The sequence below is a fragment of the Prionailurus bengalensis genome, chromosome D2, assembly GCF_016509475.1.
Source record: "Prionailurus bengalensis isolate Pbe53 chromosome D2, Fcat_Pben_1.1_paternal_pri, whole genome shotgun sequence".
Classification (NCBI taxonomy): Eukaryota; Metazoa; Chordata; class Mammalia; order Carnivora; family Felidae; genus Prionailurus; species Prionailurus bengalensis.
The window spans coordinates 61517512-61545125 of record NC_057351.1 but is presented as its reverse complement, the minus strand read 5'-3'; the positions used below and the strand labels follow the sequence as shown (position 1 = coordinate 61545125).

The window sequence follows — 27614 nt, the reverse complement described above, 5'->3', positions numbered from 1 at the left end:
GCCACCAGTTTGGACACCTTCTAGACTTGAGGAGGTTTCCCTGGGATACTGCCGTCCCGTATGTCTTTGCTTTCTTTGCTCTGTGTGCATCCTGCCGCGGGTGTTGGGCTATCTGCCCAGACCCCACCACATTAATGTCAAACATGTCCTAGGCAGCGCCCACGCACCTGATGAGCTGCTGGAAAAGCTGGAGGCCTCCTCCCCAAGCCCAGCCCACACACACCAGCTGGACAGCTCCCCTAGGGCCCCTAGATGCTCATAGCCAGGCCTGTCTGTCCCCATACTCTCCCTGCTGCCTCCTTGACCTCAGGGCTGGAGCGAGCTTTGCCAGGCACTAGGGACCCAGGCTGGTGCCATGACAAGAGGGATGATGAAAACAGTAATGATAATGTGCTTGGAGCTCTTAGTCTGTGCCAGACTCTGTGCTAAGCGCTTTACACACATTGTTTCTTCTTGCCCATCACATCAGGCAGGTTCTGTTACTGTCCTCATTCTACAGATGAGGAAATCGATTTGAATCCAGATCTGACTGGCTATGCACCACTGGTTACTCTTATTCACATTTTTCAAAATGGTGTGTAGGTCCCACTGTGAATTCAGGAAGAGACCTTTGGTGGTGTGTGGGCAAATGCTTTTATCTTTCAACGGTTATATGTTGTTTCAGTGTGTGTAGGTGTTAGGGGTTGAAGTCTTTCGTGTCCCCCCCCCCCATTCGGATGTTGTAGTCCTAAACCCCAGTGCCTCAAATGTGGCCTTATTTGAAAATAGGGTTGTTGCAAATGTAATTAGTTAGGATGAGGTCTTAGTATGGTGGGGTGGGCCCCTAATCCAATGACTGGTGTCCTTGTAAAAAAAAAAATTTGGATCTAGACATGCACACAAGGAGGCTACCATGTCAAGATGAAGACAGAGATTGAGCTGATACTTCTGCCAACCCAGGAACACCTGGGTTGCCAACAAATTGCCATCAGAAACTAGAAGAGAAGCATGGACACAGCCTTTAGAAGGAGCCAATCCTGCCGACATCTTGATCTCAGACTTCCAGCCTCCAGAACTGAGATAGGACATTTTTGTTGTTTAAGCCACTCGTCTCTGGTACTTTGTCACAGCAGCCCTAAGCTAATACGTTAGAATACACACACACACACACACACACACACACACACACACACACGCATGCACACATTATATGCTTATGATTTTATAGCTACTCTTGCTTTGGGTGGGGCTTATGATAGCTGAATAATGGCCCCCAATGATAGCAATATCCGAATCCCCAGAATCTGTGGATGTTACCTTAAATGGTGAAAGGGACTTTGCAGATGTGAGTAAGGATCTTCAGAAACAGAGAATATTCTAGATCATCCAGGTGGGTCCAGTGTAATCACGGGAGTACTTGTAAGAAGGAAGCAGGAGAGTCTGAGAAGGAGCTGTGACTACAGAAGCAGAATTTGGAGTGATGTGCTTTGAAGACAAAGGAAGAGGCTGCCAGCTGAGGAATATGCGTGGCCTCTAGAAGCTACAAAAGGCAAGGAAACAGATTCTCCCCTGAGACTTTGGGAGGGAAACAGTGCTGCTGACACTTTGGTTTTAGCCCCTAAAGACCCATTTCAGACCTTCTGACCTCCAGAACACTAAGAAAATAAATTTGTGCTGTTTGTTCTTGTTGTTGTTGTTTATTTATTTATTTTGAGAGGGACAGAGCATGAGCAGGGTAGGGACGGAGAAAGGGAGAGGGAGAGAAACCCAAGCAGGCTCTGTACTGTCAGCACTGAGCCCGATGTGGGGCTCAATCCCACAAACTGTGAGATCGTGACCCGAGCTGAAATCAAGAGTCGGACACTTAACTGACTGAGCCACCCAGTTGCCCCAAATGTGCGTTGTTTTAAGCCACTAAACTGTGGTAATTTTTTCCGGCAGTGTTAGGAAACTAATATCCAATTTAAATAAGTGTTCAAGTTTTTCCAGAAAGGATCCCAAAGAAAAACACTTAGGTATGGATCCTATGTGGACAAGGGGCTTGTACACACATTTGGGCAACCCTTTCTGTGCTGTCCAGCCTCCAAGGGGGAAATGCATGGCTTTGGGAAGCCCCATGACCTGGGCCTCACTTTTGCCTCAGTCTCTCCTTTGCTCTGTGTTGTTGAGCAAGTTACCTAACTTGTCTGTGTACCTGTCTCCTCATCTATAAAACACAGGGCTAATAATACCTACCCTGTGGGTGGCACATAATAATTGCTCAATATTTGAATTCTTTTTGACTCTCACAACAGCCTGGAGAGGCAGGCAGGAGAGGATCAATTCACTGGACTTTTCTGAGCAGACAGTTCCTGCTAGTCACTTGCCCTGTGTGGTTGGTCACAGTGGGTGTGGAGGCCAGGGCACTTGTGAACCCCCCGGGGCTCCTTAGTCTTGAGATCTCAGCTCTGGGAGGGCAGGAGTCCTCCTAGTGCAGGGTTTGCAGAGTCAGACTTGGAGTCAAGGAAACTTTTCTCAATAGTATGCTCCAATGGTCTTTGTATACAGTATGCTGGCGGCTTCTCGAGAGGCTACCTTGGATTAGGCAAGGCCACATTGACATTTGTGGGCTCCCTGGAGAGACTGATGATTTGCTGTTGCCTTCAGACTGGTGGGCTTTAAATACGTGTTCAGAATGTCTTCAGCATCTGTGGGAAGCTGGCTGGAGAGAGTGAAGTCCCCCTCCCCCAGCCTCCTCCCCTGTCCTGGATTTTTCATCTCAAACTCATGCCAAACCAAGAAGTTACCAGACCCAGCTGCTATAGATAGCAGTTTAGTATTATTTCTTGAGCAGGCATCTGGGGCATCTCACCTGCCATCCCCACCCCAGAGTCTCCCACTACATGTGGCACCATCCCTGAGTTCTAGAAATGACACCGTCTCTCCATCATGTCCCATTTCCAATGACACTTGAGGATGCCCTAATTGCCCTGTGGAGTAGCACTCCAGGCATCTGCCCTTATCCTGCTCCACTGCCAACTGTGTGGTCATCCCCAAATCACTGGAATAAATGATCAGGGGCCTCCACCCTGGATCCCACCACTTTCTCTGAGATTTCATGGCAGCATTCCCTGGGATTCATGAACAAGGCAGTTCACTCCAATCTGACTGCTTCATCTAGCAATCCTGACACTCCCAATGCCAACCCTTTGTATTTGCCATTCCTGCCTTTTGAAGGCCTTTCTCTCCTTTCTGCAAGGCCTAGCTATACCGTGTCCTCCTCTGAAAGGTCTGCTTTGCTCACCCAGCCATACCGATCTCATCCTGCCCTGAACTTCCATTTTGTGGATTTATTCATCTCAGCAAGGTGACACTCATCTATCTAATGGTACTAAGTAGATCTCCTGTGTCCATGTGGCTCTCCCAGCATGCAAACAGATCAGGGACCATGAGTGTAAGTCACTCTTTCTGAAATACACTCATCAGTGCATAGGATGTTATAAGGTAAAGGCTTGACTGGGAAGGGAGGATTTGAGATAGCGAAGGTTTGCATATTTTCCCAAAAATGGTCAAGGAAGATTTCTTTGACTTGTTAAGGACTTTGGAAGCAGGGTTGGGCCCACTCTCAAAGTTGGGGTGTGCTCCAGTGTCCTGTGTTTTGGCTTCAGCATGGCCTGGGCCCATCCTCAGCAACCAAATGCTCCAATGCCAGGGAGCTCCTTACCAGGATGGATGTTTCTGCTCTGCATCCTGTCTCTCTCTCCCTGGATGCTGCTTCTGGGATATGTGAGGTCTGTTCCCTAAAGGCTGTAGTGGTTTTGATAAGAGTGGTTTTGATCCCTCCTGTCTACCCACCCTCAATCTGACCTCATCCTGGGAACATTCTGAGCAACTGCCATGCAGCCTCATGCCTGCACAGCCCCTTTCTGTTTATAGAACACGCCTGCCCCAGCATCTTGTCTGGGCTCTCATATCTGCCTCCTGAGTTACATCATCTTCCCCATTGCATAGACGAGGATAAATGCCTTGGAAAGGGTCACTCGGTCAGCTGGTTAAGTTTGGAGCCCAGACTCCAGATTCAAGTGCTGTGCTCAGTGCTCTTTACGTGGCTGCTCCTGGGTTGATAACGAAAGAATTTCAGTGATTCCTCTCTAGTTCATGTCCATGCCCTGCTGGTTTTCCATGCCATAAAGCTAGGAGATCTTCTCTCTCTCTCTTTTTTTTTTATTGTAAGAAATCCATAATATAAAACTTACCATTTTCTAAATTGTGGTAAAATATACATAGCATGAAATTTACCATTTTAACTTCTTTTTTAAAGATTTTTTTAAAAGTTTATTAATTTTGAGCGAGAGAGTAGGGGATGGGCAGAGAGGGATTCAGAGACTTCCAAGCTGGCTTTGCACTGCCAGAGCGGAGCCCAACTCGGGGTCGAACCCATGAACTGTGTGAGATCATGACCTAAGCTGAAACCCAGAGTCAGATGCTTAACTGACGGAGCCACCCAGGTGCCCCCCCCCATTTTAACCTTTTTAAGTGTACAGTTTATTGGCATTAAGTACAAACCACATTGGGGTGCAACCCTTGCCACCATCCTTCTCCAGAGCTTTTTCATCCTTTTTTCTCCTTTAAAGGGGCTTAGTTGGGGCGCCTGGGTGGCTCAGTCGGTTAAGCGTCCGACTTCAACTCAGGTTACGATCTCGTGGTCCGTGAGTTCGAGCCCCGCGTCGGGCTCTGGGCTGATGGCTCGGAGCCTGGAGGCTGCTTCGGATTCTGTGTCTCCCTCTCTCTCTGCCCCTCCCCCGTTCATGCTCTGTCTCTCTCTGTCTCAAAAATAAATAAACGTTAAAAAAAATTTTTTTTAATAAAAAAAAAATAAAAATTGTATTAAAGGGGCTTAGTTTTTTATACCTTCTGGGGGTTAATTTCTTTTTAATGAGGGTGTTAGAACCTTTCAAAGTCCCAAGGTGTGGATCTCTTGAAGGTTCTCATTGATCTTGTATATATCATCATATTGCTTGTGGATACTAATGGTTTTACTTCTTCCTTCTGAGTCTCTCATTTATTTCTCTTGTGTTAATGCCTTGGCAAGGATCATTAGTACAATAATGGAGAGACGTAGAGATAGTGGCAATGTTCTTGTTTGTCCCAGAGTTTCTTCCCTAGGGATTATTTTGGTAGATAAACATTTTCAGATTAAGGAAGTTTACTCCTATTTCTTACTTGCTAAAAAAAAAAATCATAAATGGGTGTTGAGTTTTATCAAATACTTCATCTACCTATATGAGAATAATCGTTTAGTTTTTATTCTTTCCCTCCCTTCCTCCCTTCCTTCCTTCCTTCCTTCCTCTCTCTCTTCTTTCCTTCCTTCCTTCCTTCCTTCCTTCCTTCCTTCCTTCCTTCCTTCATTTCCTTCCTTCCTTCCTTCCTTCCTTCCTTCCTTCCTTCCTTCCTTCCACTGAATTTATTCATTCAGACCGTGGTAGTCAAGAGACTGGGTTTGAAGGCAGAATACCTGGCTTTGAATCCCAGTTCCATACCTTGATAGTTTGGGCAAGTTATTTAATCTCTCTGTGTGTTGGTTTCTTTCTCTGGAAAATAATAACACTTACCTTAAAGAGTTGATAATGCGAATTAAATGAGATAAGCCATGTGAAAATTCTTAGCACAGCGACTAACACAGAGTTCTCAATAAATGTTATTTTTACTATCAAGCATTTATTGAGCACGTGCTTTCTACCAGGACCTATGCTAGGTGCTGGGACCTCAGAGGTAGGGTAATCACATGACCCCATTAACCAGTACAGTCCTGGAACTCCTGTTTTACACCTGTTATCCTGACATAATTATTCCTAGCATTCTCTTCCACTCTCAAAATTGCCAGGTTTGGATGATCAATTATTTGTTCACCAACTTACAGATGAAGAGATCTATGCATTGTGGATGTGGAGGACCTGCTGGGCCTCATTCACAACTGAGCTTCCCAAACGTGTAGCAGAATTATGGTTGTCGTCAAGGCAGAGGTTCTCAGAGCCCCGTAGATGTCACAAGTCTTTTCCGTGTCTTCCTGTTTGTGTTTTGCCCACAAGAAATCTGCTGCCATCATTATTAGCTTTGTTCCTCTGAATGTAATGTATATTTTTCCTATGGCAGTTTTTTAAGATTTCTCTCTTTATTACTGATTTTGAGTCATGTGTTTATGATGTGAATTGGTGTAGTTTCTTTTGTTTCTTATGTTTGAAGTTGGTTGAGTTTCTTGGGTCTCTAAGTTCAAATGAGAAATCACAAAGGAGGGGCTGCCTGGGTGGCTCACTCTGTTAAGTGTCCCACTTCAGCTCAGGTCATGATCTCACAGTTAATGAATTTGAGCCCCGCCTTGGGCTCTGTGCTGACAGCTCAGAGCCTGGAACCTGCTTCGGATTCTGTGTCCCTTTCTCTCTGCCCCTAGCCCGTTCATCCTCTCTCCCTCTCAAAAGTAAATAAACATTTAAAAAAAAATTTAAAAAGGAAATCACAAAGGAAATTTTAAAACTTAGAAATGAATTTAATGAAAGATGTGCAAGACCTCTGCATTGAAAACTACAATACATTGCTGAATGAATGGTAAGATCTAAATAAATGGAAAGATTTACCATGTTCATAGATTAGAAATCTCAATATTGTTAAATAGCTACTCTCCCTAAGTTGCTCTACAGAGTCCATGCAATTCTAATTTTAAAAATTTCAGGGGGGATTTATGTATTTTATTTTGTAGAAATTAACCAACTTATTCTAAAATGTGTTTGAAAATGCAAAGAATCTAGAATGACGAAAACAATTTTGAAGAAGAAGAAAAAGTTTGATGTCAAGACTTAGCTAAAAACCTATAGTAATCAAGAAAGCATGGTGTTGGTGTCAGGATATATAAATCTGTCACTGGAACAGCAAAGAGAATCCAGCAGTAGTAGACCCACAGATATATTGTTAATTGGTTTTTGACAAAGGAGTCAATATAATTTAATGGGTGGAAAGATAGTGTTTTCAACAAGTTTTTCTGGAATGATAGGCTCTCTTTACCTAAGTTTGATATTAGATTTCATTTGAACAGAGGACCCTGCTGAACCTCCCTCCAAAAGGATTCGCTAGTAATTGTTTTAGAGGTGCTCTCCAGTCTCAAATCCATGGTTTTTATATCTTCATGTGTAAATTCAGGGTTGTGCTACAATTTTGAGAGCCACGAGACACTAGTGTGATGACCCCTGCCCCAGATGGGTAGCCAGCACTGGGCCTCGTACTTTGGGGTGGAGGAACAGAAAGAAAACATGAAAGGAGATTACTTCTAGGATGGCTGTGTGATGAGCTGTCTCCCTAGTGAAACAACCAAAAATGTTGAAAATCTTTTCTTTTCTTTTTTTTTTTTTTTTTAATCTAAGTCTCTGGAGATTATCCTAAACAGACAACTGAAATGGCAAATAGAGAAACATTTATTTAAGAAACTCTAAATTTGCCATTGTAAGAATGGCAAGGGTCTGTGGCATTTGACCCCCAACTCCCACCCAATCTCAGCTGATGTATGCAGCCATCAACACAGGGCTCCCTCTCCTCCCAGGTCCCAGTCTAGGGCTACTATAGTAATTATAACTAGTAATTATAACAATTATTGGATTTATAACATATATAAATGTAATATGTATAATAATAGTACAAAAAAAAAAGAAAAAGACTGTAGTTATATAGGATTAATGTTTCTTTATCTCACTGGAACTAAGTTATAAACCTAAAGTAGATCCTGATAAGGTAAGATGTATACCATAAGCCCTAGGGAACTATGAAGAAATAACTAAAAAAATAGTGAAAAAAATCATTAAAGGAATTAAAATGTTATACTAGAAAACAGAAGAGCTGTAATGGTTATACTGATATCAGACAAAATGGACTTTAAGACAAACATGTTACTGCATAAATGAGAGAGACATCCCATGTCCATGGACTAGAAGACTTAATATTGCTAAGATGGCAGCACTCCCCAAATCCATCTGCAGATTCTGCCCATGTATTCCTGTCACATCCCAGTTGGCTTCTTTGCAGAAATTGACAAGCTGATCCCAAAATTCACATGGAAATTCAAGGGACTACACATAGCCAAAACACTTCTGAAAAAGAAAAAGAAAGTTGGAGGAGAGGACTCACATTTCCTGATTTCAAAACTTAATATAGCAAGAGAATAACAAGACAAGCCACAGACCGGGAAAAGATATTTGCAGAAATTTGACGTGACTGTTATGCAAAATATACAAAGGATTCTTAAAACTCAACAATAAGAATGAAGTGCCTGATTAATGGATAGGCAAAGTTCTGAACAGGCACCTCGGCAAAGAAGGTATTTGGGTGACAAATAAGCATATGAAAAGGTGCTCAACATTATATGTCATTAGGGAATTGCAAATTAAAATTATAATGAGATACTACTAGATACCTATTAGGATGGTGAAAATCCAAAACATTGACAATACCAAATGCTGGTGAGGATGTGTAGCAATGGAAACCTTTGTTCATTGCTGGAGGAAATTCAAAATGGTACAGCCACTTTGAAGACAGTTGGCAATTTTTTTACAAAATTAAACATATTCTCACTATACAATTCAGCAATCACCCTCTTTGGTATTTACCCAAATAAGTTGAAAACTTTGGTCCACACAAAAACGTGCACAGGGATTTTTATAGCAGCATTGTTCATAATCACGAAAACTTGGAAGGAATGAAGGTGTCCTTCTGTAGGTGAACAGATAAATAAGTTGTAGTAATCGGACAGTAGAATATTATTCAGTACTAAAAACCAAAACAAACTATCAAGGCATGAAAAGACATGGAGGGACCTTATATGCATGTCGAAGAAGTAGAAGAAGCCAACCTGAAAAGACTACATACTATATGATCCCAACTATATGACATTCTGGAAAAATTGGAACTATGGAGACAGTACAAAGATGAGTGATTTCCAGAGGTTAGGAGGAAGGGGGTGGATAGGAAGAGCACAGAGGATTTTTAGGGCAGTGAGACTATTCTATATGATAGATCATAATGGATACATGTCATTATACATGTGCCCAAACCCATTGCATGTACAACACCAAGAGCAACCCTACTTTACATTATGGACTTGGGGTGAGAGTAATGTATCAATATAGTTTCATTAGTTGTAACAAATAGACCACTCTGGACTGGGATTTTGATGGTGAGGGAGACCAGGAGTGTGTGGGGTCAAGGGATATAGGAGAACTGTATGTACTTTCTGTTTGATTTTGCTAAAAACCTAAAACTGTTCTGAAGAATGAAGTCCTTTAAAAAGAAAACAACTAGGGGCACCTGGGTGGCTCAGTCAGTTAAGTGTCTGACTCTTGACTTCGGCTCAGGTCATGATCTCACAGTTCTTGAGTTTGAGCCCTGCATCAGGTTCTGCCTTGACAGTGCGGATCCTACTTGGGGTTCTGTCTCTTTCTCTCTCTCTGTTCCTCCCCCACTCATGTGTATGCTTTCTCTCTCTCAAAATAAATAAACTTAAAAAGAAAAAAGAGGGGGCGCCTGGGTGGCTCAGTCAGTTAAGCATCCAACTTTGGCTCAGGTCATGATCTCGTGGTTTGTGAGTTTGAGCCCCACATCGGCCTCTGTGCTGACAGCTCAGAGTCTGGAGTTCAGTTCAGATTCTGTGTCTCCCTCTCTCTGTGCCCCTCCCCCATTCACAATGTCTCTCAAAAAATAAATAAACATTAAAAAAAATCAAAAAAGAAAACAACTTAATGCAAAGCTATAGTAATCAAGATGGTATGGGACGGCAAGAAGGATAGATGTATAGATCAAAGGAATTGAATTGAGAGTCCAGGAATAAACCTAAATGCTTATGATGAACTGATTTTCTACAGGGTACCAAAACCATTCAAGGGGAAGTATGCTTCCTCTTGGGCAATGTGATGAACTTGTACCAAAAAAAATCACAAAAGTCTGTGTGAAGTACTCTAATAGGGAATGCAAACCAGGAATGCTATTAGAATTCAAAGAAAGGTGGTGGTGACCTGCGTCTGGGATGGTCAAGGAAGGGTTCCCAGAGCAGATGCCTCTGATAAGGCCATCAGTGAAGGAAGGGAAGGGGAAAGTACATTTCAGGCCACAGAGGATAGGAAATTTAAGAAAAGCCACACGTATTGCTATTTATTGTCCCTCTCTGTCTCTGTGATCCTCCTGCTGTGTCCCCAGCATCTAACCCAGGGACTGGTAAGCCCTCAGTTAGTAGAATGGACAAACCAGTTCTAAGGTTTCCCTTGATCCTTCATGGTCCCCGGTGATACTGGGTAGCCTTGCCTCTTTTTGAGGGGAGGTTAAGAAACCCACCACCTCTTGTGGTAATGTCCCATTTGTTCCTGAACTGGAAATGGTGACAGGATTAAGGCTTGAGGGTTGGAGAGCGGGAGTGGCTGGGAACCCCACCCTCGCGGAAGGGTGAGGAGTCGGCCTCTTGGGTTACACGTGTGCCCCAGCTGGGCTCGGGCCCACCCTTCTCTCTCCTCAGTGTTTATTGCTGCTCAACCCTGCCCAAGAAGAGCTGCCGAGTCAGCTTCCCTGGCTGGGCCAGCTCTTGGATTTGAGCTGCTCTGTATCTCTCAAACTATCCACCCCTTAGATAAACAGCCCAGCATCCTCCACACGCCGCGAAGTTCTGATGTGGCTGCAAAGAGCTGCATTAGCCAGACACCTCTCTCTCTAAGAAGGACCCTGGCAGTGGGCCCTGCTTTTCTTCCAGCTGAGTCAAGCCCTTGCTGGAGTGACAGGGGAATCCACTTCCTGCCTGAAAAGGTGGCCGCAGCAAACTCCAGGCTGGGCGGGGCCTTCCTGCCTCACTGCCCACGCACTCAGTCTTGGGCAGTCCTCTTCACACGAGGCAGCCCCCTCAGACTTCCATGTGAGTGTTTTAATCTGTCAAAGCCAGCCCTGAAACCTGGGTGCTGACCAGGCTACAGACCCACTTTGCCTGGCTTTCTGGGGGGAGGGCATGAGAGGGGGGGTGACATTCAGATTGTATATCACACATGGCCCAGATGTTTATTCCATCGCCCGCCACTCTGCCATACTGCGCCTGCACGGAGATGACAAACCGTGCAGCTTTGCAAGCCCTCAATACCGAGTAAACTCAGCTGGGCCGCCTTTGCTTGGTTTGCTCTGGACTCTGAACCAGGGGATCTGCTTTCTTTGAAAGGTGACCTGTGGGCAGAGAAAATGTCACCTTCAGCTGGTGTTTCCTTTTTGCCTGGCCGCTGGGCCTTGGGGATGACAGGGAGGGCAGATGCTGAGGCTCTGTGGCTCGGCCCTGTTGGTGGGGATTGGTGCCAGGTGTGGCTGGACTCAGCTCCTGGGGGCTGGGGAGGAGAGGTGCAGGCCTGCCGGGCACTCATGGCTCTGGAGAGGACCCGCTGACCCAGTACTCTGGGCAGATGGGTTTGTCTTGGCCTCTGGAGGGCCCAGACTAAGCCAGAGTGGGGAAAGAAGAAAATGTGTTAGAGAAGGAGGAGGTGGAGAGAGGCCAGCTGCAAAGCATCCTCCAACAGGCCTTTTGAGGGGAAATTCAAATCTGCGGGGCTGTTAGATGACCCCTGCCTTCCAGGAGACACGTGAACCCACTGAGGCAATTCACTGCTCTTTGGCAGGGAAGGCCCAGGGAATGTGACTCTGCCAGGACAAAGCTGGCTTCATCTCCTACAGGAAGCCTTCCCTGACCTCCCCCTTCAGAGCCTACAGGATCCTTTTCATACATCCTCACTGTTCTCTGTCACTCCAGAAATTGCTTGTCTATTTCTAGCACCACAGCAAAACCTCACAAACTTCTGAATGGGGCCCAGGAAACTGCATTTTTAACTAACACCACGCCCCCCCTTCCAAAGATGGTTCTGGCATCTGCAGACTTTAGACTACACTTTGAGAACCATCTTGCCCCAGTAGAGCCTCTCCAGTAAAAATATAATATGAACCACATGTGTGATTTTAAATTATCTAGTAGCCACTTAAAAACATAAAAGAAAACAGGTGAAATTATTTTAGAAGTATTTTTATTTAACATGATATATCCAAAATATTATCATTTCAATATACAATCAACACAAAAATTGTTAATAAGACATTTCACGTTTCTTTTGCACTAAGTCTTTGAAACCTGGTGTATATTCTACATTTACTACACATCTTAGTTTGGATGGGCTGAATTTCAAGCACTTAGCAGCCACACGTGGCTAGTGACTGTCACGTAGGCAGAACAGCTCTAGAGCTGTGTAGTGAGTACGGTCCATGGGCCAGCAGGTCCAGCATTACCTAGGAGCTTGGTAGAAATGCAGGTTCTCAGGCCCCTGCCTGGACCTATTGGATCAGAACCTACCTTTCCACAGGTTGGTGAGTACATCATACGCATGTTGAAGGTGTGATGCCCTGCTCTACACCTAGATTGTGAGCTTCGTAGTGTAAAGACTATAATTTACCTTATCTCTAGCATCTAACAGGGGGCCTGGCATCTAGGAAGCGCACAGCAAACGTTTTTGGAGGAAAGGAATGAATGCATGAACCCTGCCTGCCCCCTACTCACTCCCGTTGGCCCCATATTCCCCGTGCACTGTGAGTGAGAGTCTCAGAATCTTAGGAATCAGAGAACAAGTGTATGTCAGAGCTGACAGGACATTAAAGTTTTTAGAGCCTAACTTCTTCGAGCCCAACTTGGGTTAATCCCACAGTTTGTTGGGCACGGGCCACCTTCTTTCAGGACAAGAGCGGTTCAGTGAGGGCAGACCACTCCACACCAGGGTGCGTTGCTGGGCCTGCCTTCCTTCTCAGACATCTCTGTACTCTTCCTCAGAAATTCTATAGAGCCATTGCTCGGAGAGACCGTAGGCCTGGCCTCTACATATTAGTTATCCATCAATTTATTCTCAGTCTTCTTCCAGAAAAGATTTAAGGCACCTCTAAATATGCACAGATTCCAACAAAATGAAACAAAAAATAGAAATAGTAGTAAGGAAGTGTGCATAGGTGCATGGACAAGGAGGTTTCCTCTAGCACGATTACCTATGGTAAAGTCTGAAACAACCTACATATTCACAGTAGGAGGGTAGATAAACTATGGTGTATCCAAAGACTGAAATTCTAGGTTGCAGTTAGTTATGGTGGTGCTGATATGGAAGTATTCATTGACGTGGAAAAATGTTCACTATAGAGTGTCAGTGTTGAGGAGCTTATTTTATTTACATGCATGGAAGAATGTCTGGAAAGGATATATACCCTAAAACATTAATGTCACTTTTTCCAGGGGAGGAATTATGAGTGATTCTCATTCTCCTTTTGATCACCCACTGCTTCTGTAATTTCTGGTTTTTCCCTTCAGTGAACATGAATTTTTATGTGATACTGAAATAAAATGTACTAAACAGAATATGGGTGAGAAAAATGGGAAAAGGAGAAAATGGGAATTCTACTGGGTATTGAATTTGTTTGAAAATGTATCAATTAAGGAAAAAAATCGTAAGTACAGGTTTATGGTGTTGTGTCCCGGTGGGTATATTTCCATGAAGTAGGCACTTATTAGATGTTTGAGAGATAGACTTACAACATTAAGGTTTGAAAACTCATGAGCCAGCTTTTGTTAAATTTCAGTCTGTACTCAGGAAGTGAAAGTTAATAATGGTGCAGTCTCTGTCTTGTTTTGAATCGAATCCGACCATGACCCGCCCTTCACGTGTGGGCTCTAAATAGCCTGCGTGCCTGTGTGTGTTGGATGATGATTGTGCAAGAGAGCATCCTGAAATCATGTGTTAGCGCTGGGTGAGGGTGAGGGGTGGGGTGGATGGGAATGAGTGCAGGTGCATGCACACGTGTGAAATCTAGCACAGGACTACTTTCGCCACCTTCATACTGGCACTTTGGTCCAAGCCTCCATCATTAGGCTCCTGCCTGGTATCCTGCTTCCACCCTATGGCTCATTCACCACCGTGAAGTTAAGCTGTCCTCCCCGTGGTACGGCCCACCTCTCAGATCTCATTGCCTGTACCTCAGCCCCTGCTCGCTCTACTCCACAGCAGCCACACTGGCCTTTTCAGGCTCTTTTTGCGCTTCCCGTTCCCCCTGCTGGAACATTCTCTCCCTTCCTTGTGGCTTGCTTCCCCACCTCCTGCGGTCTCTACCAGATTGCCATCTGATTCCTAAGACCTTTCTCAGCACGCCATACCAAGGAACAACTTCTGTTGTGCTCCAACACCTTACCCTGCTTCATTGTTCTTCATAACATTTATCAATACATATTTGTTTGTTTACTGTTTGTCCCCCTCCACTAGAATGTAAACTTCCTGAAAGCAGGGACTTTGTTGCTTTTCTTTCTGGCCATGTTTTTGGTGTTCAGTGCTCTAAGTAGGTACTCAATAAATATCTGAAGGAAGGAATGGACTTCAGATATCATGTGACTGATCTTCCTCATTTGACCAAGGAGGGGCCTGAAGCCCTACTGAACAAGCTTCCACGCCTTGCCCAGGGTCACACAGCTGGGGCAGCAGGGCTAGACCCTGCCCTGGTCATTCTGCTTCAGCCTGTGCCTTGGAAGGAAGATTAACCACACACACAGGGGCTGTGGCCTCGTCCATCCTGTCTCCTGTGTGTTTTTCCAGTTTATGCAGAATTTCAGCCCAGAATAGCAGAAGAAAAAAATAGTTGTTCCTCCAGAACCCTGGAAACTCTTCCGGTGGGTCTGTCCCTGGAAAAACAGCAGCAATCTCAGGGTGGGAAGGTAGGAAATGGAGGAGGGGGTCTTACAGCGTGGGGGCAACGGGCTGGGTTTGGTTTTATAATTAAAATAACATCTGAGTCTGTTTCCGCAAAGCAGTTCTGGAAGGTGGGTGGTCTGTCTGAAGTATCAGGTGGGGCCTTCCCCTGTCCTGGCCCAAGATGGTTTGAGATGGCCAGTGGCTAAAGGGCTCACCTAGCAGATAACATATGAAAGAAGCTGAGCCCAAGGAAGGCTCTGGAAACCCCACCTGTAGCCTGGCCTGGAAAGCCTGCTGGTCTCTACCCTGGTCTCAAGAGGGGGCATCTTCAGATACTTCTCTGTATGCCCCCACGCCTCCTTGAGATTGTTCAGACACCCCTTTGATGCATAGAGAGCTCTGGCCTCCTCTCTCTCATGCCCCATGTGGTTTATTAATCGTCTGTGAAATAGGAGATTGAGGTGTCACTCATCCGTGTGAGGGCAGTGGGGCCCTGGAGCAGTGGAGTGGAATGGGGAAGGGACTCTGAGGGCTCTTCCAGTCTTCTGAATCCTGTACCTCTGTCTGTCTGGCTTCTCAGATGCAGCTTTTGGATAAGTTTCCCATTGAAGGTGGCCAGAAGGACCCCAAGCAGAGAATCATCCCCTTCCTTCCAGGTAAGCTTTGGATGGCCCCACTGTTGGGATGGGAGGCAACCTGGGGAGAAGTATTTCTTAGGCTGAGAAAAGGCTGGCTACACGGCACTTGGGAGGCTCAGTCGGTGGCATCCAACTCTTGGGCTGAGGTCATGATCTCATTGTTTGTGAGATTGAGCCCTGAGTCAGGGCTTGGGATTCTCTCTCTCCTTCTCTCTCTACCCCTCCCCTGCTCTCTCTCTGTCTCTCTGTCTCTCTCTCAAAGTAAATAAATAAACATTAAAAAAAGAAGAAGAAGAAAAGGCTGGCTACTAAGCCAGAAATTCTAGGCAGGGTGGGCCTAGGAATCTTCATACTAATAACTCCCCAGAAGATGGGAAGCCCCTGATTGTGAAGGCCACTGCCACCACAGGGACCTCTCCCACCGTTCCCAGGCCACCTCTATTGGGTCTGGGCCATGCAACTTCTAAGCAATTTCTTAGGCTCTGGGACTTTGGCTTCCTCTTTCCAGAAAGCACAGACAGATCAAGTCTTCTATGAGAGGATGAAGAACTCCAGGCTGAACTCTTTCCACTAATCCCATTGTAATCATAGAGACCCTTAATCTAAGCATGCTCCCCATGTCCGATCTTGGGTCCTCCTGGCACATTATCCAGCCGAGGCTCTGAGAGCTTACATAATACAACCTGTGAGTTGGCAGAGCCAGGATTTGAACCTGGGTCTTTCTGGCCATAAAGGCCATTAACCACTACACCATTTTGGAACATGTTCAAGGTAATTGATTATGTATAATTTAGAGGAAAACTTCCCAGATGTGTCATAATCTACTGTTGCTATGATGTCTTAAATTGGTGTACAATTTATAGCTTACAAAGTGCTTTTTTTGTTATTGTATACAAATGTCCATACTGAGGTATATATTCTGATTTCTGCTTGAGGGATAAAGATGTTAGGGTTCAGAGATGTTAAGTAACTCCTCATAAATGTGGCAGAGCTGAGTCTTCTCCAGTCTGGGCTCTTTGCCCTAAACCTGACCCCAGATCCTCTGCCTTTCCCCAGGCCAGTGAGCAGGGCTGGGTTACAGTGGGCCTCGCCCCCATTGCTGTTGGGCCCGGCAATGGCGAAGTCAGTGGGACTTTCGCAAGGAGCGGGGTCTCTGTCTCATTACTCTCTGACACCCCGTCAGCCTGTGGTCAGCACCTACTTGGTGACTTGAAAACACATGCAGGGGCACCGCCCTCAGCGAGTTGTTCCTCTCTGAAAGGTGGTCCTCGTACACCCACATCTGCTAAAGCAGCGGAAGGCAAGAACACTCATTGCTGGCAGTCCTGTGAGTCTCGTGCTAAAATTGCAGACAATCACTTTAGCTATAGGGAAGAGCTGCCCTTCCACATCCCACGGTTTGGGCAAGATTGGAACCAGTCAGTGGGGGTATAGAGAATCTCACCCCTAGGCTTCTTCCATGGAGGCAGAGGACTGCTTCTCCGTCACTGGCCGAGGAGTGAACGGAGGGGACTTCCGTGTTCTACCTGGCTTTGCACTGAGTCCTGAGGGAATTTGGAATGTTCAACACCTAGGTTTGTATGACCTTAGATGCTGCTCCAGTACACTCCAGATGCTCTGCCCCCCCCAAGGACCTGGGAGCCCAGCTGGGATGCTGTGGACACAAGTGTCCCAGAGCCAACATGAGGCCAGGGCGGCACCCTGGTATCAGAGGTGGGCTTGGCCTTGGGGCATGAAAGCTGCTTATTTCCTCGAGAGGGATGGGCTTTTTCTCCCACTGGTGGCCAGTTCTCCAGGGAAATATCACCTCGTCATCATTTGTCTGCAGTGAGGGGCTCAGCCTATGACAGGCCCTGGGATAAGTTACCTGGGGCTAGAGGCTGGGATGGCCTGGCGAGTCAAGGGAAGATGTAGCTGTGTTGCCTTCATCAAAGGAGCCTTCAAGCTACTAAGAGGGATGAGAGAGGCAGAGTCTACTCCCTAATCAGGGAACCAGTGCAGGCAGGAAGTGACCCTCTCTAGCACGGTGCTGTTCTGAGTGTCTGGAGTGTGTCATTGTGAGCTGAGGAAGGCAGCAAAGCACTCCTAAAGGAGGGGGCCCTGGAGTTGACCTCCAAGGATGGTGGCTTGGAGGGGTGGGGGAAGTGCAAGTCTTCTGTCCTGCCGCTACCAGAGCCCAACGTCTGGGGGGTCACACGGCCTGCCTGACCTTCCCCTCCAGAGTCTGGCTCTGTCAGTTGCCAAATGTGTTAACTTCTGTATATGCCTCAGCTTTGTCATTTGGAGAATAGGGAGGATACTAGCATCTACTTCATGGGGCTGTTGGCGGGATAGAATGAATTCATACGTTTCAGGGGCTCAGAACTGTGGCTAGCCTCTAGCAGGACCCAATTATTGCAAATTCCTGAAACGTGCCTAGTTTTTCACACAGCACACTCACACGTGTAGTCTCATTTGCTCCTCCCAGTGAGATTATCCCCATTTTACTGACTAGGGAACTGAGGCTAAGGGAGACTAACAGACTCACACAGGCCACACAGCAGGAGGTGTAACCAGCACCAGAACCTTATCTCTGACCTCAGGCCCCATCAGCCACCCCAGGAGGATAACCCACAACTGCTATGGCACTGGGGCTCTCTCTGAATTTCAATTTCCTCTTAAAAGGATTGTGGTGAGGGTAAAAGAATTCACGGGCAGCACTTTGCACAGAGCCTGTCCCATAGCAACTGCTCAATAAATGGCAGCTGTGAATAAAGAAAGTCTGCTGCCCCCATGGCCACCCCCATCTCCTGGGAAAGGCCAACAGAGGATCCCTTCTTGCCCCCACATGATGGGACCTGTGTGCAGTGGGTGACATTGTAGAGAGGAATGAGGTTGACTGGCCCCCATCCCTTCCAAGGGAACTTGTCTTTCCCCTGTTTTGCTGCTTTTCTCCTCTGTCTACAGTGGGGTTTCCTCTCCGATGCTTCTCTCTTGTTCACTCACTTTCCAGGACTTTGGCATGGTCATTGCTGGCCGTGCGGAATCCCATCCCGGGGCTCCCAGGCCTGTGCCTCGCTCCCCCCTGCCCATGAGAAACTACCTAACCCTTTCATGCTCCACTCCCTCACTTGGACAGCAAGGAAAAAGAAGCCAACGCAATCGGAACCAAACTAGGGAGAGCCGCGTGGGCACGAGGGTTCCCAACCTGCCCCAAACCCAAGAGGAGAGGGGAAGAGAGAAGCGCAATGTGGAATGTTTCCTGTCTTAGGTCAGGTTCCTTAAAAGTAGAGACTGAGATGAGGATTCTTACCCGGGTGACTTGGAGGGCTGCTCTCAGGTGCACATCCCAAGGCAGTGAGAGAAGCAGGGCAGGGCAGGGGAAGAAGCCCAAGGTGGATGGCACCAGAGTTATCCCAGTGTCGGAGACACCTTCTATACTCCCCATAGGTCATCCATTTTCTGGAGGCCTCCTCTCCCCCAGAAGTCGTGGAGTGTGGGCAAATAGCCCCTGAGGGCTGAGGGCAGGGGACATGCCTTTGAGAAGGGGCAGCTGTGAGCCCCCAGCGGCGAACACCTACAGCAGTGAGGGATGAGAGCATGTGCTAGTAAGGGGGTTGTGGGCAGGGGGCAACATCTACTGTATTATCTAACACCAGTTAAGTCTCTGTTTCTACGTCCTGCCTTTGGGGAGGCAGCCAAGGTCACCTGCTGACTCCCGTAGGCTCAGCCCTGACAGCGTGACTCAGCAGAACCTGAGTCACACACACACCAGCTGCCTTCACTCTTCCAACCCTCAGGAGGCTTAGCAGCCAGCCTCGGGAGCAGCTCTGCCAGCCCTTTTTCAGAGCAAGGAACACCCAGGGGAGAAAGCAGAGAACACACATTATCTCCAAAATAGTCTCGATTTTAGCTTCCCAGGTGCCAAGATGTGATGGGCATTTCTGGGGCCTGGGGTCAGGGGGATGTGTCTGGAGCATTAGCTAGCTGCTTTGCTTTGTCGTGCCTGGCCCAGGGGGCTCATAGAAGTTTGACTGGCTGGTGGAAGTGACAGAGAAAGCAAAGGAATTGAGAGAAGAGAGGGAATCTGTGGCTTCCCATGGTTAACAAGCCCTCATCTGCCAGTCAAATTCTAGCAAAAAATAAAAAAAAATAAAAAAAAAATCCCACACATGAGCCATAAATCTCAGGATCTAGGACACAAGTTTGTGGTGTGTCTGAGTAGTGTATGGCCTGCGTTCAGGGTCAGCCTGTGGGTTTGAAAAGTGGCAAGGGTCTGGGGTTTCCGTGGCCAGAGGCAGAGGCTCCATCCCAGGAGACTGTCGTGCACCACTACTAGAGTCAGGTTAGGGGGAGGGTGGCTGGGAGCAGGGCCAACAAGGTGATGACAGACAGCCGGTGCAATTGCCAGACAAGTGGTCTCACATTTGCATAGCGATCAAATCCTGGATAAGGCTTTGTAGGGGAACTGTCCACAACCCACTTGTTGCACTGGCTCTAGAACCTGCTTTCTGGGCCTAGAAGTGAAGATCCACTATGCCCTGGCCCATCTGTGTGTTTGTGAGGCCTGCAGAGCCCACAGGAGGGGCATGGAGAAGTTATGACCTTCATGTGGGACAGGTGGTTCTCCAGCAAAGCATCTCTGGGAAAAAGCCAGGTGGTTTTTCAGGCAGGAAGAGGCAGAGAATTATGCCTGGGCCTGATGCCCTGGGAGTGAGTGAAGGGGTGAAGGGGAAGGAATCCCTCCAGTCATGCCTGGGCCTCCAAACCCCACATTAGGTGAGAGAGAGGGAGATACCCCTAGCTGTTTTCACTGACCTTTGTGGCCTCCCTTTGAGACAAGGCCCCTATCTAGTTCTCTCACCTTTCTATCATGGGGCCAGACACATAGTGTGTGCTTTATTAAGACTTATTGGTTGGGGGCCCCTGGGTGGCTCAGTCGGTTGAGCGTCCGACTCTTGATTTCCTCTCAGGTCATGATCTCACGGTTCGTGAGATTGAGCCCCACATTGGACTGTGTGCTGACAGTGGGGAACCTGCTTGGAATTCTCTCTCCCTCTCTCTGCCTGTCCCCTGCTTGTGCTCTGGCTCCCCAAATAAGTAAACTTAAAAAAAATAAAACATTTAAGACTCATTGGTTGATCACAAATTGGACATTCTCCCTTATGTACGGATACCTTTTATTGAGCTCCTTCTGTGTGTCTGGCCTTGTGCTGGGCCCTCTTACAACCCTTTTCTCCAGTCCTTATGGCGTGGTATGGGGGCATTATCCCATTTTAGAAAGAAGTCAACTCAGTTTCCCCCACTACTTAGCCATTAAGTAGTAGTGCTGTCCTCCTTCCTGCCCTGCCCTGTACCTTCTTTGGGCAGGGAGGAATTGCCCCAGCCAGCCTCAGCTGGAAACTTTCCCCCACCCACTTTGTTGGTTCCATATCCTCCAGACTAGGGACCTGGGAGTTTCTGCCCAAGGACCCAGCACCGCAGCGGTCCCTCCAGCTTCCATCGCTATCTTATGTTTCAAGAGTGCACGACGTGGGGCAGAGAGTGACCTGAACCTCATGGGGACTCAGGTGACCTGTAAGTGCTCTCATTCTATTGAGTGTCCTGAGGTCACTGCAGCTGGGTAATTGATTTTTTTTCCACACTTAAACAGCTTAGTTTATTATTATCTTAATACAATTACAAACAGGATAGCCCCAGGCTTTCAGAGCACGGTCTTCATTTAATTATGAGTCTCCCAAGATTACCTATTTGGTTTTCCTAAGTCACAGCATTTTTAAAGCTTTGTATTTTGAAACAGACTCACAAGATGTTGCAAAACTACTAGGCACTCCACATTCCTCCCCTCCAATTCCACCACCACACTGCAGGGTAGGTGACTCTATTCCCAGTTTAAGGAGAAGTCAAGTCACCTTCTACCATCACACAGCCACCAAGGGGTACACCAAAGGGTGTACCAAGTGCCCAGCTTCCTCCAGTGGTAATGTCTTGTGTAAATACAGTGCATTATCAAAGCCAGGAAATTGATATTGGCAGGAGTCAGTTCCCAAAGCTAAAGACGTGAGCAAAGGATTTTTATTGTAAGGGGTTGGTGAGTGCTAGTGGGCAGGCATGCTGGCTGGTCTTTCAGAAGGAGGCAATGGTTGACAATAGTCCCTGAGAAGCTCCACTCGCAGGCCTGACTTCTTGGCATTCCTACCTCCAAGTGGAAAGCAGAAGTGAATCTTGTTTTACATTAAGGCATATTCCTGAGAATCTCTGCAAATTTAGTTCTGTGGGACAAATCACATCATCTTTCAGTTGTCCTAAATACTATTCTATTTAAAAGAGTCATGGGATCAATCCTTTTGCAAAACAGAGCACCCCTTCTTTGGAAATAAATTCTTCTTTCCATGGTTTCCATATACTGGGATAACTTCGGGCTCCTTCTGAGGTTGTTGGACACAGAGCAGACCTGGAGCATGGGGATTGGGGCAGCAGCATTGACCCCCTGGAGGAGCAGAAGAACTCTGCTCAAGAATGGCGAAAGATCTGAAATTTGATCACATTTGCAAGCCAAACAGTTAGCTTTCCCTACTTTCGTGGAGGCCGGTAGAAAATATGAGGCTCCCAAGTCAGACAAAAGGCTTTATTATGGCACATTTGCGTCAGATCCCATTGCCTCCAGGCCCTGTGGGGGTGAATTGTGTGCCCAGACGAATGCCTGTGGGTTACATGATAGGAGAGGAAGCCAGATCCCAGGGAGCCCACATCTCTTATATCGGGCAGTAAGCAAACCTACCCTGTTTTCCTTGGAGACACGCCCTATCTCTGTGTCCCAAGGCTATATGCAAACCTGCTGTTTACTCGGAGCAAGACACTACCTCTGTCCTCTAATCTGTTTCTTTACAAACACCTTTGAAAAGGTAATCCAGAACAAAAGGAAGTTAGTGCCCTGTTGTTAAGACACGCAGAAATGCAGGAGTGCCAGGGAGATGATCTCACAAGTGTATTAGTTGCTTTCTGGGGTCTCCTGCTTTTTGGAGGGGTGGACAGAAATGATGATCTTTAGGACATTGGGCCAAGTATGGTGGGCTCAGCAGCCTCTCAGGGCAGCCTACTGTTTACATGGAACTTTCTGCCTTGTTTTAAAAGACTGTTGTGGAAAATCCATCTCCTGTTGCCCATTCTGGGTTTGGAGTAGATTTCCTGTGTATCCTGAGTTTGTCAGTCCAAGGAGGCTCCCTGGGAGGAAATGGTCATTACAGAGTGAAGTAGACAGTGTAGCTGCTGATGTAAAAAGCAAACAACTGTGACCAGGGATCAAGGGGCTTCAGAAGCCATGCAGTGGAGCAGAAAGAGGTGAGCTCACTCTGCAGGTTTCCTCCCACTCACAAGCCATCTGTGCTGGCTGGGACTGGGCCTCTGAGCTTCTAGAAAGCCCCTTCCTCCTAATGGCTGAGTTAGTCCTACCTATAGCCATCAGTGCTCCTGAGTTGATGGATCCTGGAGAAGCTGGGTAGCTTAGGAATAAAAGTGAGCCATAATCAAAGTAGGCGCCACCAGTCTTATTATCTTCTGAGCTTAGAGGGGTGTATTTTTAGACAGCAGGCATGCTCCGCTCTTTTGTACTGGTTCACCAGTTTATGTACCGGCCCCTTAATGAAGAGGCAGTTTGGAGCCACAGTGCAGGAGGGTGCTGGGTGAATTGCAGGCTCAGTCTCTGGGGCCTTCCTCTCCCTGCCCCCCAGGGCCCTGCGCTGCAGATCCGGTGTTTGTTCAAGCACAGAAGGAAGCAGGGGGAAGGGATGTCTTTGGCTAGAGCTGGTCCGTGGCTGTGGCGTGGGGGAGAGCTGGCTCTCTCCCTGGGCTGTAGGCATTTCTGTGTGTCCGCACCAGGCGCCAGCCTGAGAAAGCCCTCCCCACAGGGCCTTGGAAACCAGGAGGGAGGCAGCGTGTCGCAGACACGGCAGCCCCCGGGGGAGAGTGCCCAAGAGGCTTCTGAGCCTCACTGATGACCTGGGTGGCAGGAAAAGACAAACCTTCTACGTGATAGAGTAGGAAAAATAGGGTCTGCTGGTAATGCCAGGGTTTTAAGAAGATGGACAAGATTACAGGCCTAAGAGGCGCTGTGTACTGTTTTCAACGTGGCTTTCCTCTAACCTCCTCTGGGAGTGCTGGGTCCTCTCTTGCTGTAATTATTGCCCCCACCCCCAAAGTCATTCTCTCACTCTGTAATCTGGAGTGGGTGGTTCTCGGGGCCTGCTGTTGGCAGCTGGTTCTGAACGCTACGAGAAAGAGCTGCATTGTTCGTTCCTGCCATAGGTATTTCTTGAGCACCTACTGTGTTCCAAGGCCTAGCTGGAGGCACTGGTGATGCAGCTGAGAACAAGGTAGACCAGTCCCTGCTCTCAGGAGGTTCACCTTCCAGTGGGGGAGTCAGAAAGCAAACAAATAAATGAGCAATTCTCAGTAGTGATAAGTGCCAGGGAGAAAAATAACGAGGTCTTGTGATGTGGGACATCTGAGGTTAGTGGTCAAAAGGGCCTCTTTGCAGAGGTGACAGGGGCAATGAGGGCTTCGGGCGCCAGGCTAAGGGGACAGCAAGGTCAATGACCAGAGTGCAACTGAAGGCGTGTGTTTAAAGATTAGCAAGAAGCGAATGAGGCATGTGGGGGATGTGGGGGAACGGAGTCACCACAGAGAGCTGGGCAGACAGGAGCTGTGGAAACCAGAAGCTCCAAAGCGTGTCTCTCATGCCAGAGCTACCCAGGAAAGAGACAACTCCATAAGCTTGCATAAACTGTGCGACCCTGACCCATGGCCTCCAGAGTCAGTTTCCTCATCTGTCAAATGGGTTAACGATGCTTTGGCGTGACGTTCCAAGCAGTTAGTGCAGAGCAAGTGCTGTGTGGCTCAAAGGGAGAAGTTCTGGTGCTGTGCACCTGCCATTCCTCCAGACGGCTTTGCAGCAGGACACAGCTGTGGGGTTGCCTCTGCTCTGCACCACCACCACCACCCCACCCCACCCCCCCCGCCTACCCTCCCTCCCTGTGCTGATTCAGCCCTACGCATCGCATCTCAGCCCCGGTGGCACCTCTCACTGCTTCTTGCCCATGGTAACTTGAGGTCATAAGGAGCTGGTTTCTGAGGAGCTGACAACCCAGCTGGCTGATCTGGGATGAAAGGCGGGGAGGGGCCTGAGCAGCCCTGGCCCCTTCACCGTGATGACACGGCAGGGCCACCAGATTCACAGGCTCTCAGCTCTAGGGCTGCCAGCTCTCGCCGGGAATAAGGGGCTTTGCAGAGCAGGCCGCCACTGGAAGATGGCTTTCAAAAGTACACATGGATCAGGTCCCTCAGCTGTTCCCCTGTGTCATCCCCACACTTCGAGACCAGGGAAAGGGTCAGGCCACTTCGTTATAACTTGTCTTCCTCGTCCAGAGAACTCCAGAAGGGAATCAACCTGCTGAATACCCACCCACACCCTCAGCCCTGAATGGACTGGCACCTCCCTCAGGAGGCCTCTGATCTAAGCAGAAATGTGGGTCTTTCCACTGGCCTGTTAGTCCGTTTAATTTTGCGTGCAGTAAAATGTGCCCAGATCCGGGAGCCCACACGCTGGGTTCGGGTGCCTCTCTTGCCAGTCAGTGAGGCACAGGATTGAGGAAGTTAAACCAGAGCAACCGGGGATCACCTTGCGTGTTGGCAGAATCACCAGATGCCAGTGATTTCAGGTGGCTGCGACATTCCTGATCTTTCCCTGTGAAAATAAATCATCTCCTTAGTTGATGCCCAAGTATTCTTTTATGAGGGTCAGATGCCCTCACTCTGTGCTTAGAGAGGACTGCTGTGCCCTGGGCGGGGGGGAGGGGGGCACTGTCAGTAAACACATACTCACATCTGGATGACTGAGGGGCCAGTTCCCTGAGCTCAGGTGTGACAGAGGTGAGAACAGGAGGGCAACTGAGGCGGGAGAAGGAAGAAGGTTCTGGGCCCCTGGTGGTGCCGTGAGAAGCCTGACCAATGAGGCCGTGTGAACTTTTCAGTGTGGCTGCCACACAGGCCCAGGCTGTGCCGTTGTCATGGGCCGCGCTGAGGGGTGAGGATTTGTCACGTGTGGTGGGAAGTGTCTGAAAGGTTTTAAGCTGAGGGGCCTAGGCTGGACGATGCTGTGGAGAGAAGTCAGTCTGAGACCTATTTTAGAGGAACATCCGAGAGGCCTTGCTGAGGGCCAGGGGTGAGGGGGGAAGTAGAGAATGATGATGCGCATGGTTCTGCTGAGGGCAACCCTGGCCAAGATGGCCAACCGGTGCTTCCCAGCACCCTCCCCACATCCCCGCCTTGGACTTCGCCCCTGGGAGTGAAAGGGGATGATGTCCTCCCTCCATTCTGAGATAGCTGAAGCCTCGGCGCATGTGAAAGATGTTTTGTGGTGGGGAGTGCCTGCCACCAGCCTCCCTCCCAGGAGCCTCTGGGCACTAGACACTCTGTTTTCTGGGTCTTGGATTCAGTGGGGAGTGCGAGGGGGGTCAGTGGGTGGTGGTGGAGGAGGCAGAACACTGAGGCCCATTGACAGGGAGCTCAAGGCCCCTCCTTCAGAGGTGAGGGGCGCTGGTGGCAGATCTCCACAGTGTCCCTGGCCTGACCCTTCCACCGTTCGCCAAGGTCACCCCAACTGGACCCCGGCCCAGGGATGGAGCCTCAAGCCAGAGCTCTTCCCTGGCAGGAACTGAGCTGACCCTTGGAGCCTCCCCAGGCGCTTATGAACTGACACACCATTCATCCAGAGGCCGCCTGGCTTCGAGCAGTACAGTAGCTCTGGGCCCTGAAAACACCTCCTCTCCTTCACCTGCACTGTTCCAAGGGCTGATGTCCACTGAGGGGCCCCCAGATCCCAGGCCGCCTGGCCTCCAGACCACAGTGGGCCAGAGGGACTGGCATGGCCTGAAGGTGGAGTCTGTTCCCCTGAATGCACCTTCACAAGGAAGGAGAAGGAAGTGCATGGGGTGGGTGGGGCTTGTCTGGCAGCTCTAGGTCTCCTCTACCCGTCAGGGGCAGGGTCTGAGGGAGAGGGGTGACACGTCTGCTTCTCCCTGGGCCAGAGCAGAAGGGCCAGATTTCACCTTAGCGAGAATGAATCGGGGCACATCTCAGGGAAAATTTCCAAAGCTGTGTTGCCAAAAGAAACCGTGTGACTCCGCAGCTTGGTGGTTCTGACAGACCTGAACCTGGCCTTGGGCTCAGACAGATCGAGATTCACAACTCACACCGGGGCTTTCTACGTGGCACTGGTTGTCTGAACTTGAAACTGCTTTTTTCATGGTGGAGGCAGGTAGGCGTCACCTTTCAGCACTGGAGGCCTCAGAGCTAGATGAACCTGAGTCAGATCCCTGCTCAGCCTCCCAGGAGATGCCTGACCCTGGGCCAGCTTTACTCAGCATCTCTGCACCTCCTCAGAATCCTCATCTATGAGATTCCCCTGGGGCTATTGAGAGCATTGAATGAAATGTTACCTGTTAAGCACACAGTAAGCACTTAATACGTGGTGATGATTTGGTGAATGGAGCTCGACAAAAAAGGCTGAGCTGTCTCTTGGAGCCTTTCCAGGAGTGAGGTTGTGCACGCAGTCTTATGCGTTTCAAGGTCTGCCGCTCAGAATTTGGTTCACAGGCGAATAGCACGAACATCATCTGAGAGCTTGTTAGAAATGCAGAGTCTTAGCCCCACCCCGGACACACCAAATCACAGTCTGCTGTGTGCTGGCATGCACAGGAAAGTTTGAAAAGCACTGTTTTAAGGTCCAGTGACACCCTTCCATAGGCTGACTCTGTCCTCAGGACTTCCCTGGTATATGGCTATGTTTAGTCCATCCGTGTAATATAAACCACTGAACCTCCCTCGGTGAATTAATTTCTGACCCAAGCTTCACACAGGTAACTTGGTAAGAGCTATGCAGACCTGAGTTGCCCACCCGTTTCTGGCACCCTGTGGGATGGGGGCGTAAGTTACTGCATAGCCTCTGTCCCCCACCACCAGTCTAACCTGGAGGACACTTGGCCCCAGCCACACTCCCTCATCAGCTCTAAGTCAGGACTCTGTAAGTCCCCACTCTTCCAAGACAGGGTGAAGTTTGGGGCCAAGAAGATGCTAAGGTTTTTATTTCAGAAGTCTGTCTGGATTGGGGGTGGGCGAGACTCTCCTGTGAATCCCTTGTGGTCTTGAAGATGGTACGGCACAAGTATGTCCAAAGTCTGTCTGTCCAGTTATACTGCAGGGTTAGGAGCAGGAAATGTGC

At 48.2% G+C, this 27614-nt stretch overlaps 1 protein-coding gene across 3 annotated transcripts in view; it reads left to right on the top strand.

Moving 5' to 3' along the window:
* The window catches only part of SH3PXD2A (SH3 and PX domains 2A), a 242221-nt gene that overhangs the window by 74670 nt on the left and 139937 nt on the right, over positions 1-27614 (top strand). For all 3 annotated transcript variants that reach the window (XM_043597432.1, XM_043597433.1, XM_043597430.1), the window contains exon 3: positions 15301-15376. In XM_043597432.1, coding sequence (XP_043453367.1) covers positions 15301-15376 — 76 coding nt within the window. The remainder of the gene's footprint in view (positions 1-15300; positions 15377-27614) is intronic.